General features: G+C 40.0%; 1 protein-coding gene across 3 annotated transcripts in view; it reads left to right on the top strand.

Annotated features, from left to right (window-relative positions):
• Nucleotides 1–10,023: 10,023 nt before the first annotated feature.
• Nucleotides 10,024–20,492, top strand: part of LOC109638391 (polypyrimidine tract-binding protein 2-like) — a 42,964-nt gene continuing 32,495 nt past the window's right edge. For 2 of the 3 annotated variants that reach the window (XM_069512851.1, XM_069512854.1), the window contains exon 1: nt 10,025–10,116. In XM_069512851.1, coding sequence (XP_069368952.1) covers nt 10,040–10,116 — 77 coding nt within the window. In that variant the 5' untranslated portion in view covers nt 10,025–10,039. Of the gene's footprint in view, nt 10,117–20,492 lie in introns of all 3 variants that reach the window. The other variant, XM_069512853.1, reaches the window with a different exon arrangement.

Consider the following 20,492-nt stretch of genomic DNA (forward strand, 5'->3'; position numbering starts at 1 on the left):
GTAGCCTTATACTATGGTCTGGCCTAGCATTCTTCCTGTATGTACTTAGTTTTCAAACTTGCTGCTAAAGACAAAACATTCTGAAACATCAGGATTGTTATGATGCGTGACAGATCCTGTGTGAGATGTCTATTACATGACATTTAACACACGTTACAAAGGGAAGTTGTGCATCACACTGTTGTTTTCCCCCTGTAGCCTCAGTGCTAGTGCATGTTTTAGTCAGCTTTTAAGTGGAGTTGCTTCAGCTTGTCTTGGCCCTTAAGTGGATCAAACAGAGCAGCGCATGGGCAGAAGCAAAAAGCTGCACAATAAACATTTTTCAGCGAAATCAATTGTCTGTGATGAAACAATAAAGGTTGAAAATACCTATAATTATTCTTCAAATGCTTCTCTGTCAACTGCCTTTCCTTTCAGACTTAAATTAAACAGTGTACTGACTGCCACTAGGGAAGTGGCACAATTGGTGACTAAAGCATGTGAAAATGAGTTGAAACCCAGAGGAGCCTCCGTGAGAGCGACAGCAGAGTTATCAGACCACCTCTGAGTGCGCTGAATAACAGGAGGCATTTGGGGCTGAAATTAAAACCGTGGTTGAGGAGGAGAATCACTGACATGATCATCCGACTGGATTCAAATTAGGAAATAGTAATTACAAATAATTAATCTTCAGTAATCCCCTCTGAGCTTTGGTTTACTTTAACCAACCTCACTGTGAGTGTTACACCACAAAGCTCCAGCTTAACATTTTGTCTCCCAGTGAATCCGAAAAAATCTTTTACAAAAGGTGATTTATATGAGCCAATAACAAACAAAACCATGTTATAAAATGCCCCTGAAAAGATAAAAGTATTTAACTGCGATTACATTTTGTCTCCTGCACTGGCAGTGACCTCAAACCCACCAGCCACTCATAAGAACCAAATATTAACAAGCCTTGTACTCGTTTCCTGACACATGACACGTATGGGACACATGATTCAAGCCTTAAATACACAATTCAAAAAAGAGGAGAGCTGTCTGATCAATACAAGCTGCACTCATCTCCAGGCCACTTACATGTGAAGAGGCGAGCCACAAAACAGGATGAGGAGTGTGAAAATAGTCGAAGCAATTCATCCATTAGTTTATGAAGTTCCTGTCCCTGAAGGTGTGAGGAATAGATCGTAGGTCTGACATTGATTTGTGTGTGTGTATCTCTGCGTGGTTTAAAACTGTTTTCACTCGTGTTTGTTACTTTGCTGACAACAAGCATAGTTCTATCAACTCAGTGGAAGAAATTCATAGGTTTTCAAATTCTGTTTTCACATTTGATATTTGATAGTAAGTATTTTCAATTAATAACGTAAAGTAAAATCTATGTTCATGAATTTCTGAATAGCCCAAATCTCTCTCTGTGTATCTGGCTGTGTACTGTAACCCACAGGAACAGGTATTTTTGTTTTCTGTGATGTGACATAAGATTAGATAACCTACAGGAAAGTTATACCTCCGGCATATTCCAAAAACCTTTTGTCTGTCTGAAGAACCATTAATCTTGTCAACGTCACACTTGGCTAGTGTATTGTTTAGGGCCAAAGGAAGTTCAGAGTCGAATTTGGTGCAATTTGGACACGTGACATGTTCAATAAATATATACTTAGAATAAACAGACAACCAGCGCTCTTGTAAGCAACGACAACTAATTCTCCAGTTCGGGGTTCTCGAGTTTTGCCTTATTTTAATAAAATCCCTCTTTGTGGAGCAGCGGTTGTGCAGCTGCGTGGTTCTGATGACCAACAGCAGGTTATTATTTGCCATGGCTCAATAACTGTGGGTTACTTTAAATATCAGCATCACCACAGGCCAAGCAAACAGCCCATCCCAAACAGGCATGTTCATAACAAGCACTGCTCAAGTCCACACAATGATTCAAACCCAAAGGTGCAGCATGTCCCAACAGAATGAACTGGTAGCCTACTTCTCCTCCGTCAGGGTGTAGTCCATTTGGTGCAAGTGTTGAACCCCAGAGAACCCAGAACACCTTTAGATTTGACAACTGCTTCAGTGTTGGTTTGATAGACTGCAGTGTTATTGTCTCTCCTGTTCAGATCGCAAATTTGGATTCATCAGACAAATTTGACTTTTTTTCCACCTATGCATATATATTTATATTTTTGCTAGTCTAGCATTCTTAATGTAGCAAAGTCTGTGTCTGTGATGCAGTTTCTTTTATATCTTTAAGTGAACTAAGCTTGATTTATTGATCCTCTGCTGGTGTGGTCACGTTCGGTCTGCCCGATCGTGCTTTGGATACAACTGATCCCGATTCTGCAGTTGTAGAGTTTCATGCACTGTCCCTTACAAACATTAAGACTAACCACGATTTGATGTGAGTTCGTCTTTACTTAGAATAACAATTGTTTTTTGAGACTTTCACTTGATGCATGTCACTCACAATCACATTGCTACTTAGCGAGCACTGGTCTGTTAGAAGCCTTATTTATAACAGGTGAACACTGGCTGCAAGTTGAGTTCCTCAAACGAGCCTCAGGAGCCCTATAGAACTCCACTGAGCTCCGAAAATGATTAAAAACACATCAATGAGCCACACTGTTGCACCGGGTGACATGTTCCTTCATTACCATGAACACACAAACTGTTTATTTTGACACAATTCCACGTACATGCTGCCAGAAAAACTCACTCAACCACTAAAAGTGTTTTACACATCGTCGTCCAACAAATACACAATTCCCTCCAGTTTGAATAACATTTATCAAGCTTGTGTCTGATTTACAATGATCGGCAGTGTTAAGAAATTGCATAGTCCTTTTAAAAAACAATGAAACAATGCACAGATTCATAGTCAAATTGACTTTTTATATGCTTTTATCAGAACAACCATCTGCAGACAAAGATGTGAATTGGGCAGCATTAATGCTCACCTTTGCCAGCACATCAACACCTCTGTGTGTTTTACCCGCATCACCCAGCAGCAGGATAATGGTTTTACTCCATGGCCACATCATTTAAGAGAGCTCTATTCCTTAATGCACTGCAGTCTGAATCACAGGCTCCTTACACCTGGTGTCAACATGTGGTGTTTCATTTCTGTTGATGAAGACCAAGTTATGTTGTTTTTACCCAGTCTGAGTACACAAGTGTGTCCAACGTCATTGTGTGTGTGTGTGTGAGTGAGGCAGAGAGATGAGTCAGGAGAGTCTGAGTGAATCTCATGCAGTGAAGAAAGATTTGACCAATTGAAGGAGCGCATTGACAGATTTGGTGAATCATGATTCACAGAATGAACCATGATTCTGGACTTTGAAATGCAGATTTAAAGTTTTAAAAACGTGAAAGTAAAGTTGTTAACTATCACTACCTGTGTTACATGAGCAACAAAATGAGCTGAGCTTAGCATGAAGACTGGAAGCAGGAGGGAACAGTTAGCCTGCCCAGAGTTCCCAAATACACCTACACCTCTAACGCTGATGAACCTCTACTCACTGACTGACACACTGTCTTTTTTGAAATCTGTGCAAAAGCAGAAATGTAACCTCCACAAGTTGAAGCTCTACAAGGAGTTTGATAAAACAATTTTTTGGGGGACCAGTGGTCAGAAACATGAAGGCTGATGCTAGGCAACAAGTACAGACTTGTTGCCTAGCATCCACATCCTTATGGTGACTACAAAGACACTTTCTGACATGCATCCCTTCACATTCATCCAGTGGCAATTTAACCTGCACCCTGGTCCCCTTTGCACAGATGTCACAAAAACAAGCTTGCTGTCAGAGCTGTACCTTTCCATTATTACTTTAAACACAATTAAATGTTGTCAGATCAATGCATAGACTGCAGCACCAGGTGCAACATGCACACATATATACTTATATACTTGTTTTACTGGGCAAAAACTCTATAAAAAGAATTTCAGTCTGACCAACTGGTGCTGCATGGACATTTACAGGAAGATTCAATCAACTCTTCATATACAGTGAGGAATGTGCTCGAATGTGCTGTCAGTTAATATAAAATGAAAAAACTGAGATGAGCTCGCACTGATGAGGGTCATTAATTAACACATAAACACATTAAACAGCAAAATAAGTTTGAAACTTGAACTTTTCAATCAGTGATGCTGCCTGAGAGAGAACACAAAACTGTACTCATCCCATCCATGACAAGTTCTATCATAGCGTTTTATGGTATTTGAACTAACAAATACCGTATTTATACTAACAGTATTGTGGCGCAGGACTTAAAGTAAGTTGTCCCCTACTCAGAGGGTGGTTCGATCCCTGTTTCCTTCTCTGTGTCACTTTGGCACCTAACAGCTGTTCTGAGATAGAAAAGCACAGCGTAAAGAAGCGCTGTTTAAATGGATGAGACTTGTAGTAAAAAGTATTGAACTGTATGTATTGCAATCTGGATGAACTGACTCTGATACTTTTTCCAGTTATATCAGTTCTCATCACCGCCGTTCCTGTCGTCTTAGTTCACAAATTCTGTACGTGCACATTCTGTGGCAATAAAGTGTGCTGCATCCTCATCTACCATTCCATTTTTTCCTTTCTTTCACTTCCCCTCCGCATGTGTGTGTTTCCTGAACATATGCGTCACTCTGATTCCTCTGCTGTAGCTGCTGTAGTGAAGAATTGCAGAATAAAGCAAGGCAGGTTTACTGTTGCCGGAGGCTGTGTGTCTCGTGGTGTGCCTCGGTGTGTTTAGGTAGGGGTGAATGTGCATGGGTGAATGATTCTGTTTGTGTGTGTGTGTGTGTGTGTTCATTTCCAAGAGATAACAGCTGTTTTGGCAGGAGAGAGATTGAGAGGGAGACAGAGAGAGGAGAACAGCAAGAGGGAGAGGGGGTAGATGTAGACAAGAGAGAGATGGGGTGGAGGAGGGCGAGGGTGGGGGACTCCCAGCGGTGCCTCTGGGTGCCTAATAGTCTGAGAGATTCTGCCACAAAATATTGCATCCACTGTTCTACAGGGGAGCTTTAGGGAAAATGAGAAAGCAACTGGCATCGTGCTGCCACGCCATGCGCTTGTAACTTGTACAGGAAAAGATGATGGAGACAGAACATTTCTATTGCATGTATTGAGTTTGAGGAAGGTTACAGTCTCGTCATTGTTCTGCACAGACCTGGTAGCTTCATCTTCAGTGACATTAGGTTATGTGCTTCATGCACATCATGATTTATTTATTTATTTTCTTTCCACTGGACTTTGCTTTTATCAGTATAACAACTTTTCCACTTTCTTTTAAAGGTCCAGTGTGTAAGATTTAGGTGAAAGGGATCTATTGGCAGAAATTTAATGTAGAATAATCCTCATGATGTTTTCACTAGTTAATTTCATCTAAATTGTATGAATTGTAGTTTTCTTTACCCCAGAAAAGGCCCTTTATATTCAAATACTTTATATTTACATGGAGGGGACCCTCTCTACGGAGGCCTCCATGTTTTTTACATTAGTCCAGACTGGACAAACTAAACACCTTTTGAGTTTATGACAACTGAAGCTACCACAGGTTCTTTTTTATGTTTAGAAGGGGAGGGTGAGGTGAGGGTTGTTTAGCTGCAGCATGCAACTTCAACACTAGATATCACAAAATTCGACACACTGTACCTTTAAAGCACCAACATGTTGACTGAGGAAGCCACAATGCAAAACATGGTTTATCCACAGTGACCAACTTTTTTACCTTAGCCAGGAGAAGAAGCTTTTGAGCCACAGGAGGAATTATATTAACACCTACAGGCAATTTATAATCTCCAATTAACCTAACCTGCACGACTTTGAATGTGGGAGGAAGACGGAGTACCAACAGATAACCCACGCAGACACAGGAAGAACAAACTCCACACAGATAGGCCCTGGTCTTCTGTCAGGTTTGAACTCAGAAGCACCTTCTTGCTATTCTTTCCACTGAACCACCGTGCCACACAGTTATTGCTGTGTTTTTTTCTATAAATAATTGTAGAAAAACAATCGAGAAATAATATTTTCAATCCCTTCTTATAATGTGGCTCGCTGCATATGAGTCAACCCCCTGTCTTGTACCTTGCATGGAGGATCCTTCTACACTGTGCTGAGATGGAGCATGTGTGTAGATAATGAAAAGCTCGACTGCTGCTGGCTTCCACCTGCATGCACACCTCCTTTTTCCTCTCTCAGTATTTCCCCCTCTCCCTCCCTCCAGCCCACAGACGGATCAATGAGTGAAAATGAGATGGACAAGAGCAATTTCCTTCCATCTAGCCGGGATAACATGTATCAATCACCCAGCAGGCAGCTCACCTCATATCTCGTCACACTGCATCCACAACGCGGCCCACTGATGCCCGTTAAGCTGCAGTGATCAGAATCAGTATCTACCCTCTAATGGAGACTGCAGCAGCTCTATGTTCAATGCTGTAAAATATTTATCAGCTGAATTACCCTCTAAACATAAAACATTAAATTAGCCATGTGGCTGAAGCTGGAAATGTCCCACAGCTCTTTGGCTTAAAAGTGGTTGCATTTAGAACATTAGAAATGATCCGAAAGTAAAGCTTAGTTTGGCCTTGTGAGTTTAAACTGCTTTTTTGTTTGTTTTCAGATTAATGTGATTTAATGAGCTATTAAGTTAAATACAAATAAATGGATTATTACTATCTGTTTGTCCCAGCTTTATACTTAAAACAATTTTGACATTTCTAATGAATAATCTGCAATAATTGTATTTTCATAAACTGAATCGTAACCAATAACTGTATTAATATATAGTTACTGAGCTGAGATAACTTTTCGAGTTTCCAGATTGTGAAACCCTCAGGCTGGTGTTTATCCACCTCCATAGTGGCATTTACTCTGTCTTTTAATATAGCCGTGCAGTTCATCAGAGAGCCAGCTCCTGGTTATTAGCTGCAGTGTATTTGGTATAAAAACTTTTTTCAGACATATTAAATAGTTGTAGACTTGTTGGTTACTGTTAGAAGAAAACCCTTAGTAATAACTGCTTTAACGTGCTTGCTCATGTGGGAACTGTTGGGCTTCTTTCTAATTTTTAAGCTCTTGACCTTTTATGTAAAATGCCTTGAGATAATGTATATTATGATTTTGCGCTATACAAATAAAATTGAATTAATTTTGGATGAGGGTGGAGGGGGGTAGAGCGGTGATCCTGGTCTTCACCATTCCGCAAGCGTCCTTAGGCAAGATACTGATCCCCAAAACTGCCCCTTCCCATAGAGAAAGTGCTGCACATAGAAGCACTCTTTGAATATGTGTGTAAATGTAAAACTGTAAATCAAGAATAGTAAAGCACTATATAAATACAGAACATTTACCGATGAATTAGTGCAAAGCAATTTTTGCACTGCAATATATACCATGTTTACATTTTAAAATACTGCATAAAGTTGAGTTATTAATATTCCTCATTCATCTGTCTTCTCTCAATATGGCACTTGAATATAACTGCAGTATTATTGAACAGAAAGGACAAACCTCAGCAAATGAACTTATAACAACTAATATGTTCTAAGAAAAATGACCAAATCTGTCATTTCAGCAAGTGTCCATGTCTCCAATGAGGTTTTGTAGATGGGTCAACAAAATGTCAGATTTGAGCATCTGTTCATTTATTGACTCCAAAGCACAAATCTGTATGAAGGAGATCGTTACCCTTACTGAAACCGTGTCTTTATTACTGTAACCATTCACCCTAGTGATGATCTTTCAGGTGACTCCCTCATGGCAACCAAAGCTAGTTGATTTGTGCCAGGCTTATGGAAAAATGATGCTCCTGTGAAAGGAAACAGTCCACACAGCCACAAGAGGTCACTTGTTAGCAAACTATAAACAGTGATGTTACTTTTGGGGTTAATCAGGTCTCTACCAGTTATCTCACTTTGTCTCAATATTTTTCATTAATTCAGAGGATTTATTGCAGCAAACCTGAAGAGGCATTTCTCCTAGTCTAGGAAACATTTTTAGCAGTTATCATACTAGACAAAAGCAGAAAAGACTGTAATGACTCGGAGCGATACTATCCCCCAAGCAGTCCTGCAGCTTTGTTAAAGTCACATCTGAACCTTCCTCTCTGTGCCTGCAGGGGATGTTAACAGTTGCCAGGATGAATGCATAGCGAATAGCAGCACAGAGCTGTGAGAGCAGTGGGAAATACTTTCTTATTCAACTCGAGCAAATGTTATTTCAAGGGTTTGAGTCAAAGGTGTGTTCAGATAGAACACAATGTAAAGTTTTCTTCTTTTTTTTTTTTTTTTTTAACTCCACGGATGGAGGGTTTTTACAGACAGATTTTATAACTTATCAGGAACCTCAGCTCAGTTTTTCTTTTCCCTCTCCTCTTTGAAGAGGAAGGGAAGAAAGACAGAGATGGAGAAAGGCACGCATGAAAAGTCCCTGAATAAATCTCCGTGCAAGTGAGCTACGTCTACATTTGACATTATTTTACACATTCATTCACTGGTAATGGTGATAATGGTAGAATGAAGCCTTTGTGTTACTATGTGGTAAATGGTCTTTATTAATAAAGCACTTCTCTAGTCTTGATGACCACTTAGAGCAATTTACAGTACAGTTCTACATTCACCCATTCACTTCATGTAGTGCATCGATGTGCAGCACTTTTCTCTATGGAAAGGGACATTTTTGGGCTTCAGTGTCTTGCCCACGGACACTTCGGCATGCAGAATTGGTAAGACCAGGATGGAGCTGCCAGCCTTCTGGTTAGAGGACGACCGCTCTACCCCTTGTGACACAGCCACTGCCACTATTTAAGGCTGGAGTTATTCATGTCTATATGAGAAGGCTGCTCTGACATGAAGCTTCAATGAACAAACAATGTGCTTTAAAAACAAGCTGACTGGTTTGTGTCAGCGCAAAATCATTCCACATTTCATTCAGAAAGGCAAAGGCTGAAAAGTTTCCCACAAACACACACAGTACTCCGAGAATATTGCTTAAAAAACAGTTTATGATGGCACACGTCCCAGATCTGGCTCCCGACCAAATGCGAATAAACTGATCTTCGAGAACTCTGCGATGTCCGCCACATATTAACCAAATGTTCGTAACTTTTTGATACATCTTGCTAATAAACACGCAGAAATACAGACAGATGGACAAACATATGAGCGAAAACACAAGCTCCTTCCAGCCTCACTGCTGAATTGAATAAATCTTTTGTAAGACTGCAGAGAAGTCATTGTTTCAGAGGGAGAGAAAACGCTGGCCTGGATGTGAGTTTTAATAAAACGCTAATATTGTTTTAGTATATCTTCAAACCACTGTATCTGTGTAACACTACATGACACTGGCTGTTCTTTCCTCCACCCCCCTGCAAACAGCTTTCAGTGGCAGAGTGGGTAGAGAGCAGTCTGTATGTATGTATGTATGAAAGATCACAGGCATTGGCTAAATAGGAAACAGAAGGCTCCATTTGGGGTTCACCCAAAGGTCTGCCGCTTCCCTCTGCCACAGACATGCATTTATTCTAAAATGGCTGCCGGTTATTTGTGCATTACAGGCCCACTTTGAGTGATACCATTCTCGGTTTAATGTGGAAAAGGCGGCAGGCGGCGAACCATTCGTCATAACCTCCTAAAAGTCACAGAGTGAGAAATGACAGAGTGCTCCCAGTACATTGTTCAAACCCCCCAAAAAGGCCAACCCCTCCATTACTGCTCTATAAAAAAAAAAAAGCGAGGCTGGTAACCCGTCTGTCTTTCTCTGCCTCTCTCTTTGTGACAGGAATTAGATGGTTAGATAAACAGCGCGCAGAAGAGAGCTGACATTTCAGAAAACGGGAAAAATATAAAAAAAGAAGGGCACTGAGTTCCCTGTAAAAGGCCACGCAGTTAAACTCAGCATTTGTTTATTTGCCGGTATGGAACCCTATTTGTATTCCCATCACAGTGAAATGGATGGAGGTCAGCATGTGCCACATCAACATGGTTCTCTTTACCACCCCTACAAGGTATTAATATCTTCAAGGCCCCAACAGCTCTGGTAGACTTAAAGTGAGAAGAAGCTCTCTGGACACCATGTATCGCTGCTCCACACCACGGATGGAGGCCGGCAGTGACTCAGGAGGCAGAGCAGGCCGTCCACTTAAACGAAGGTCAGTGGTTCGATCCCTTGCTTCTCCAGTCTACATGTCAGAATGGGCTTGGGAAAGACGCATGTCCCTGAAGGCTGCCAGTGTGTGAGGGGAAGAGTGTGAAGCAGACTGAGAAAACCTCCGTGTAAATGTTGTTTACTGTGTACCATATCTGTTAATGATATATTTTGAGATTATCAAGACAACAGGGAAGGTCCTCTCTTCAATTAAACCTTGAATGAAAAAATACAAATATGATAAATTGCTTTAGAGCCGGTTTAAAGCGGTTTCTGCTTGATGAAACACTGATAACCTGATCATGTCCCCATTCATTGTGAAGTAGTAAAACGACTACACTAGGAAGAAAGAAAACCAAACTCCTCTAACTTCAGTTTCCAGTGAATAAATCTTATTTTTAGGGACATTTAGATGAAACACTTGTTTTAAAGAACGTATGATATGTAAGGAGAAAGGACCTCCAGATGTATGCAGGCTAATGTTTTATCTGTGTGGATACACACCTGTCTCTGTAAACCTCACAGATTTAAATATCGTGCCGTTTGTGAGCTAACAACTATAAACATTATGTAAACAGATCTTCTCACACATGAAGTGAAGCTCTGCAGATGTCTGCCACTGTTGTGCTTCCCTGGGTCGTAATCAGTGGTATGGACAGCTTACCTACCCTGTGTGTGTGTGTGTGTGTGTGTGTGTGTGTGTGTGTGTGTGTAAACCACTAAGCTACAGGAAAACCAATCCAGTTTACTCAAGTGAACATAGTTTTATACCTCTTTTATGCAAAGCAAATATATCTCTCTCATTAGATGAGTTGATTTAACTGGAGGGCCAGGACAATACAATGAAGGCTAAACATGCAGCACACGAGTAAAAACTGAATGAATGCTCAAATCAATGTGGAGAGCACTGACCACTGTCATAGACTGACTCATTTTATAAATTACAGCACACTTGAAAGTCTAAGATACTTTTTAAAGCACAAACACAGTTACACAGTGATGAAAAAAATATATTTATACATATAGAATTCTTTGAGTTATCGAGATGCATTGATATAATCATATCATAGCCCTCTGAATCGAATTGTGAGGTGGCTCGAGATTCCCATCCTTAAATGGTTTGCATGGAAATTCTACAGTCATCAAATAAGTACTGTTCATACTTGACTTGTGTTATTATAGACACTTGTTTCATTTTTTCAATAAACATTTACCACTACTCTCATTGTATCACAACTTTCATAAATTACGATAATGTGTTACAGTGTGCAGAAAAGGTAGTTCCTTTATTCGTCCACTGTTTACATTACATCACAGACAACACACATTTCTCTCACTTTTCATTCAGAGCTTTTTGTTGTGAGACAGGAACCTGTTTAAGTACATGTGCTGAGTAGACTTCTCTGACAGCAAATGAAATTTTAAAAAAGGAGTGTGACAGTAAATTTCCTTTTAGTCTCACCAAAGAGATGCTGCAATCTGCTGTAATGTTTTGAACAGCTGAACAGGTGATGTCCCCCGTCTCACCGGCAGTCAGAGAGAGAGAGTGCGAGAAAAAGGGAGGAAGAGCCCCGATTGAAGAGCAATCACAGAGGAGAAATGTCATATTTGCATATCTCAAAAATACATCACAGGACAGCCATGAAGGCGCCTGTGAACACAGGTTTGCATATTGAGAGAAATTTCCACTGCTTCTCAGAGAGCACTGTTTATGTGCAATTTTAAGAGGGAGATAAAGGTTTTATTGGAAGGGAGGTAACATATCACTTCCACTTGTTTTTTTTTTCTTATTTTTTAATAAAACTCACTGCATGACAGTCACACACACAATCACACAGTGCCTGATGGGGCCTATCTGCTGTCTGTCTGGGGTGAGGCTGTCCTGTGTTGGACTCCATACAGACTGGTGTATTTTTGGAGCTGCCAAGTCATTTTCACTGGATGAACCCAAAATATGAAATATGCTGGACTGGAAATCTTCCTGTGTTGCCAGCGGAACCAGCAGAGTTGGATTAGAGTATATTAGTAGCCTCTGGTTAGCACTGCCACTCAGGCCTAACTTCCCCTGTTAGTGGAAATGTGTTAATGAAGAAGTCAGTCTGCCCGCTCTGTTTGGCACCAGTCATCTCTTACTTCTTTCAACCCATCTGGTTCAGTCAGACGCTGCCAATATCTCAATTAGAGCTTTCCAAGACAGGTCTCACACTGAAGCCCTGTAATTTCTCCCATCACCAGCAGACTCATTCCTCTCCAAACAATAGGACCTTGTTTTGATTTGATTAAAATAGATTAATTAATTACCGCACGCCAAAGCTGTTGTTTGTGATTAATGAGGCAGCAACACCTAATCAACTGGCAGAAGAAGGCGCCTGATTGGCTGTCCTCCCTGTCTCACCTCCCTCTTTATTGCTCAAGTCAACTAAACCTCATTGGACGATGCCAAGAAGCTGTTAACTGACTCCAGATACCGAGGATACCGAGGGCAGCTCGGCACGCTCTCGTACTTATGGCTGCCGAGAAAATAGTGATAGTTGCTGACCCAACAAAGCCAACTCTTCAAATTACAGTGACAAGTGTCCAAAGCAATTACATAGAGGAAACACAAGCTACACCGTTTTTACTTTCAAAGTTTTAATGCCAGGGAATGTTTTTTTTTATTAACTTTTTGTTAATAATACAAAAAAAGTGTTGTGCTGCATTTGTCCAACAAATACAGATAGCGATCTGTTACAGCAGATGACTGACAATCGACCTTTGTGTTGAGCATTTTCTTTGAGGTGCTAAAAACTTCATTCTTGCATCTCAAAGAAAATGGAAGACATGTATAAGTGAGTGATTTCATGACCCCTTCACTTGTTGCACTCTTTAGTGTTATAGATGTATGGTCAATGGTTGAAATTCAATCAATCTGCATCTAATGACAAAGTCAAAACATGTTCTAAATACATTTGCAAATTTCGATTTAGAATGTACCAAAGAAATTAAAAAGGTTAGATTTAGGACAAGATGACCTTTGTTCTGATTGCTGACTTGATTTTCCAATCACAAATCAATGTTTGTGGTAGAGGCAATATTTCATGGGTGGCAGTCGCATAGGGGGTAGTGCAGTTGTTCTCTAACCAGAAGATCAGCGGCTCAAATCCCAGCCCTAGGGCAAATACTGAGCCCCAAAAATGGCCCCTCATAGATGTTAATGGCACTAATTGTAAGTTGCTTTGGATAGACGCGTCAGCTAAATAACATGTCATTTCTTTAAAGAATTCTTTTTTTGAATTGATTTTATTTCACTCATGTTTATTTATTGTATTTGAGAAGATCATTTTCAAACAACTGCATTTATACTGTACAGCATTAAGTAAGTTTTTGTTATCAAATCAAACCAGTGCTTTAAAAGTAAGAAAGTGTTGTGCAGTCAAACATTGTTACCATTGAACTTTAATACAATAAATCTCCTAGTAAAAGCCATATTATGAATTTGCATTTATTCTTGGGGCCTAAAGATTGTTGTTTCACGGATATACATTTTACTGTCAGTGAAAAGAGCAGTGTACAAGAGTAGCACACTGACCACAGACAACTGACTTCAGTCTCCAGCCTTTGTCTTCAGCTCTCTTGCAGCCTTAATAAAGAGCAACATCTGGATGGCTGCTTGGCAGAGACAGAGAGGGAAGCAGAATGAGAAAATGAACAGATACATATAAGTTAGACACCAGGATGAAAGATTGGGAGAAGTGGAAAAACACTAGCCAAACAGCAGCGGCTGCACGGCTGTGTTCCGGCTCAGCTTCCTTCCTTCCGCTCTCTCACACACATAAATCACAGGCAGGACTGTCCTTGCATGATAGAGCCAAATTATTATGGCTAAACACACAAGAATACAGGATGATTAAAGTGTCTGGGGCCTTCTAAGAAGAGATGGAGACATGATTTATTACCCCCCACACAGCTGCAGACTGAAATGTAAAAAGACTGAATACTGAATATAGAGTATTTGCCTGGTGGCTTCCTCAGTGTTTCAGTGAAAACTGGTACAGTAGGTGGACAGTCAGATGAATAGATGCTGACTGTTTGTGAACACTGGTGGGATTTTAATACTATTCATATCATCCTTCCAATCTCCAGTTTTGTACAGGGGTGAAGTAAAAATACTATTACTTTTTTTCTCATTCTGTAAATGCTACAAGAAATAGTATTACGCTTTTACTTATTCGGAAATAGTTCAAGTCATCATAATCAAATAAACGTATTTCTCAAAATGTCAAATTATTCCTAAATGTGTTCTGACAAAATTCCTGTGGGTGCCCTGATAGCTGAATGACAGTGCAGCTGAAAATAGTAATTCTGCACAAAAATGTCCAACATAATAATTTTCATTTGAATAAATCAGAGAGAATGTTCATGTTCATGTTATATTTATCATGTTTTACCTTCCCTCTTTATCAAAATCCCCATAGAAATGACTCTCACAGATAAAGTGGAGCATCTTCAAGTATCAGCTGCCTTTACTTCAACCTGTCTACCACAACCTTGGTGATAGTCTGATAATATTCACGCATTCATACTGTACATCTCACAGATCAGACCAGTTTTCACAACTGGAAAATGATGTGGTCTGTTAAGCCTGTGCAGAGAACACTGTAAAACCGCAGCAAACAGCAAAACAATGAATCCCCCCTTCGTTCCATATAAATCTGTGTTCCCTGTCTGATACAGAGCTCTCAGTTCCTGATCACGTGGCCACTGAGCATTTTTCTTCTATCTATCCCACCTGTCTACTTGCACTAAGGCCATAAATTGTGTTTAGTCCTTGCACTGCTAATCTGAGCACAATGCTTCTTGCACATAAATGATCAATAAGTGAAATGTCACAGGACAATGAAGGAAATGGTGTCTGGTTATTGGATAAACACTCCCCGAGGGGTGAATCTGTGCATCGCTGCAGCCTGAGAAGATTTATTAAACATTACAACTGCATCACAGTGTCCTACATCATCTGCCTTTATATGCATTGTTTAAGTAAGGATAGTAGATAAAGGACAATAGACAAACACATGACTGGACAAAAAACTAAATAAAGATGGCCAGCATAATGTTACTGAAAAAGAAATATTTTAAAGCCTCTAAATTCAAAACTGGTAAAAAAAAAAAAGGGTTTCAGCAGATTTGCTCTGAGAAATAAATAAATGTGGTCAACAGCCTGTTTACAGAGAAACACTGAAGCTTTATCTACACAGGATCAGTATAAATAAAATTGCAAAGGTAACCTGTGTTCTTACGAAGCCACGTCAATTTCTGCTATGCCAGTTATTTGTAAAGATTCTACTTAAAGTTGTAACGGATAAGTACAAGAACTACTAGCACGACTCTGAGACAATGTCCAGTTTCCAAAACTAGTGGTCGTTTATTCCAGTCAGGGTTGGATACACAGAAGGCAAAAGACAAGGCAGAGGTATCCAAAAGAAGTGAGGCAAAGGCTAGGTCACTAAACACAAAAACATGGTCAGAAACACAAGACAGGACGTGGGCATAAGGCTGGAACTCTACATACAAGACAAGACAAACTGGCACAGGACAGGGGGAGACGCAGACCATTTATACTAAACTGAAATCAGGTTAACTACACACAGGTGAAACATATTAGGGGGGATGGTAATCCGTGAGACACATGAGGACAGGAGTTAAGTTACCTAAACCACACAGATTAACATGAGTATCAAAGTAAAACAGGAAGTGGCATAAAACATGAAACAGGAAACACTGAGTGTGTGTTTAACGTGACAAAGGTCCTTCTATGTGTCTGTACGTTTTTACATACACTTCAGTTTTTTCATTATTTTGCTTGCCAATCTATACTCAACAACTGATGGCAGTCAAAGCAGAACCTTTGTCAGCAATCGGATTTACTTGGATTCACATGGATTTAGACAGTTTATCTATTTTTCCCAGACAGATCCTTTTCCAGCCTTGTCACGCGAAGAAGCATCTGAACTGTTTCTTTCAGGTGCCGCTCAACACGTTCCCTATAAGGTTTAAAAGGATAGTTAACAGAAAAATCTACATTTGACTCACTCTACTCACCACAGTGCCGATGGAGGGGTGGTGAAGTGTTTGAGTCCACAAAACACTTCTGGAGTTTCAGGGGTAAATCCAATCCAATTGAAATAAATGGTGACCTCTTCTTCAGATGTAAGGAAACAACAGACAAAAACATAACATGCGTTCATACTGCTTGTGTGGTGTCATCCAAGTGTCTGACATTCAAATTTGGCTCGAAACAGCATTATTTACACCATGTTTTTTGCCTAAATGTCTCTGATAGCCTCCTCTGAGGTGGTTCACGTACCCTCGGGCACCTTACACTTGCTTACTTACATTTGCTACCATTAACTAGCATTACCATAGTGTTGTCAAGAAGATTGACAAACTCTGTTAGTTATTAGAAGATAGTTCTCACATTCAGTCCTTTTGTCTACGTGCACTCATCACATTGCTGACATACTCCTACTTTATTTTGAAAAGAAACTACGCAACCTACTGTGCAAAACTTGTAGATTTACTCTCTTTGTTTTTGTTGACTAGTCTGAGCCACTTGTCACAGGGGACAGCAGCTGGCTACCAAAACATGCAACAAAACACACACACTGCTAACATTAGATCAACGTATATAAGCAACAGTAGTTTTCCTATAAATTGCTTAGAAATAGTTCCAGAACATATCTGTGCCATACATTTTCATTGGAGTTCCCTCCAGTGTGTTTTCACAACTGTTACAGTACTTTCTGGCAGATATCAAATGCTGTGGGGTTTTTCTTTTTTTTTTTTTTTTGCGGAAATCACGGAGGTCAAATTACAAACAACATAAATTGTGACGTTTCATGATGCTCAGTCTCAGCACACAAGCCATGCAGCAACACGCACAACTTTACTCTGCTTGCAGAGCTTCCTGCTTTGATTTATTCTTGCCATAGACCTGATATGGATTTTTTCACCCCCAAACCATGCACTTATTGATGTCATTTGCAATGGTCTACGACAAATGATTAATGGTTCCACTAAAATTCCAAACATTTTGGCAGACTACTAGCATATCTGTGATCGGTGTTCATTCTTGATTATAAAGAAAGAGGGCCGCATGGAGCTCATGCGCAACAAAATGGCAGTGTGAAGCACTGGCAGTTGGGGTAAGTAGTACTGCCAAGAAATTCAATCTACTTTCAACCTTGCATAGAGATAGTAATATTGTCATTATATACTGCTTCAGGATGCAGCTTTTAGTAATTAACAAACTAGTTTTCAAGTGTTTAGTGTAGAATGTACACCTTGACTAACATAATGAGCCGAAGGTTTTGTGTTGGCCTTCGGTAGCTGTGAATGGAAGGAAGGAATGTAAGACTGTTCACAGTACAACAAAAGATTTGTTTTGTTAAGGGCGCTTAACGGCTCTAGCGAGAGAACAACACAAACAGCGCTGGTGGCATTGTGCCATGAGGGTGCTTCATATCCTTGTGCTGGGATTTAGATTTGCTTCCTCGAAATTCAAATGAAGCATCTATAACAGCACTGAATAACACAAAAAAGCATCACCCCTGGGTTGAGATGCAAATTGCACTTTAGAAAGTTTATATTGTGCAGGCTTACTTGCTTCTTAACAGATTGCCCTTATATCCTTGATTTTCTTTTGTGGAAAAAACATCAGAAGAGAGCACTACACAAACATCACTTTGGCTGCATGTGGAGCTATCATCCTTACAGCGTGTTCTCTATTAGAATTTACTACATTAAAGAGAAGCCAGTGGTACTGTTGGTGCTCAGAGTGATTTCCAGCACTGAGGGAAATGTTTATGCGTGACTGTTTTCCGTGCCTCCTTCCACGCTCTCTGTCAAATGCCTCAGGAATTATTTTTGGCGTTATTCGATTCTACACTTCACCCCTCATTAACGTAAAGAACCCTGTACACTGAGGAATTCAAACCTCCCGTTTGCAGTTGCACTCATGATTTCTCAATTGACATTTGGATGCATCTGCACAGAAAACATATGGAAATAAGCCTAATGATTATTAATTTGGTGTATGTGTGTGTTTGCACTGTGTGTGCACTGTGTCTGTGAGTGCGTCATCCCTGGTCTGATATGGTTACAGTAAGTGTTGGATTGAAGAAGCTAAGAGTCTCAGCGGATTGAGTGGAGGACCGTTTAGCGTTATCAAATTAAATTATGGAGGTATATTGGCTATCTCACTGTACAGCCAAGTCCTTTCTTTCAAGAAATCAAATAATGAAGAGTGTGTGAAAGTAAAAGTGCCACACAAGCCATTTGCTCAAGAGGAAAATCCACTCAAAGTAGATCATAAGCTAAAACACACAGAAAATGTCATTATCAGGTCTTCCCTGCAACTGTCTGTCAACCCAGCAGCTCAAAGACGGACTTAAGGTGCTGTGGTAAGTCAGGGAGAGGCAGGTTAAATACTGGATCGTCACTAAGCTTGGCTTATGATAAGAATCATAAAGTAAATGAGGGTTAGTGAGTCTTATACAGTGTGAGAGATATTTATTAAATCATTTGTCCATGCTTCATACTATTACCTACTGGCAATAAGCCTTTCATTTGCAGTAAAATAAGAATTTTCTTCTTTACTGATACAATAGTAATATAGTATTAATACAATAGCAAACTAGCAAGTCCAGATTGGACAAACTAAACACCTTTTGAGTTTTTATGACAACTGAAGCTACCACAGGTTCTTTTTCATGTTTGGAAGGAGAGGGTGAGGTGAGGGGTGTTCAGCTGCAACATGCAATTTCAACACTCGATATCACTAAATTCTACACACTGTACCTTTCAGCTAACATGAATGATATATGTGCAGTTACAGTGCATCAAATAGCAATGTGAAAATACTGTGAAGAAACGAAGAACTTGAAGTTACACTTAGGGATTTACGGTGTATTACACTTGCTCTCAGACATGTAATCACTGTGCAGGACTCTGTGATTGTAGCATGGTGTGGAGCATATGAAGGCCACTGGCCCCATAAAGCCTCTGTCAGTGCTTAGTGGCTCCTCTGCAGGCTCCCACACCAGATTCAAACCGTATAGTGTCAGACAGCGGTAATAACAGAGGGAAATTCATCAGTTGGCATGTAATACAGTAAATATTGCTGCTAACAGCTCGACAAACACGGCATAGGGAAACTTTTATGATGCAAAAATGTCAAAGCCATGATCAGACAACTTGTGTGAAAATACAGCCCTCTCATTCATTTCCATAGAAAACAACATGGTGGTGTATTTTTTTTTTTTTACAAATGCAGTGTCCTTTCTAAACTGATTAATCTGGGATGGGCTGTTTGTTTGGCCTGTGGTAAAGCAGTTTGCAGTTTTCTTTCTGAAACTCTAAAACTGACCTGCAGTAATTGAGCCACTGCAAGTTAAGACCGGCTGTGGAAACCACTGCAAACCTTTGATATTTTTGTAAAATATAAGACAGATTACATGCTCTTAATGACCTCAGTATTATCTCCCCTATCCATATTGTGATGAATACAAACCAGAGGTTACCTCAGAATTATTCCTTGGCATTAGTGCACCCTCCTTGAACAGACCTCCAAATAAAAGTTGTTTAGATAATCTGGATAAACTAAACCCAACCCTGACATGGCCAGATTCACCTCTAGATATTTCCACTGAAACAAACACATTTTCACTTCACTCACATTCACCACACATTGCAACACAGTGAACATTAGGGTTTTCGGGGTCCCTGGAATTCTTTGAACATTTGGCGGTTGAGCCTCAGCTGTGTGCTTGTAAAGTTACTTTTTTAAGTATTACCAGCTTTCTAGTTCTCAGCTGTCACTTTGGTTCATAGAAGCATGCTTGCAGTAAAAACTAGTAAATAGGACCCAAGTTGTAATAAATAAGGAAAATAAGATTAAGTGAAATCAAAAAACCAGGAAACGTTCCATTATACCCTGCGTTCTGGTCAGGCACGTTGAATTATCTTTACCTGCACACTGTTACCTGGCTCCTCTGGCTTATAAATAACTGTAGTGACCTGCTCTGCCCTTGAGGTCTTTACTTGAGAGATCCACTTCAAGAATCTGGGTTTTTACTCTGTTAATAAATACATAATAGTATTACATGTACTACAAAATGCTACTACAAATTAGGTGCAAATGAACATTGAAAAAGGGGGGTTGTTTGCTGTAGTGTACAAGTTTATTGAATTTAGGTTTACCTCAAAAGCTTTATTTTAGCACACACTGGAGGATTTTTAAATCCACAGATTTAATGATGGATAACCAGTGTTTAATATTGTAACTATAAGAACGCACGCACCAGATGCTTGGAGCGGCGACTCCAGGGATGTGGAATCTCACAG

This window comes from Paralichthys olivaceus, chromosome 17 (assembly GCF_024713975.1).
Source record: "Paralichthys olivaceus isolate ysfri-2021 chromosome 17, ASM2471397v2, whole genome shotgun sequence".
In the NCBI taxonomy this organism is placed as follows: Eukaryota; Metazoa; Chordata; class Actinopteri; order Pleuronectiformes; family Paralichthyidae; genus Paralichthys; species Paralichthys olivaceus.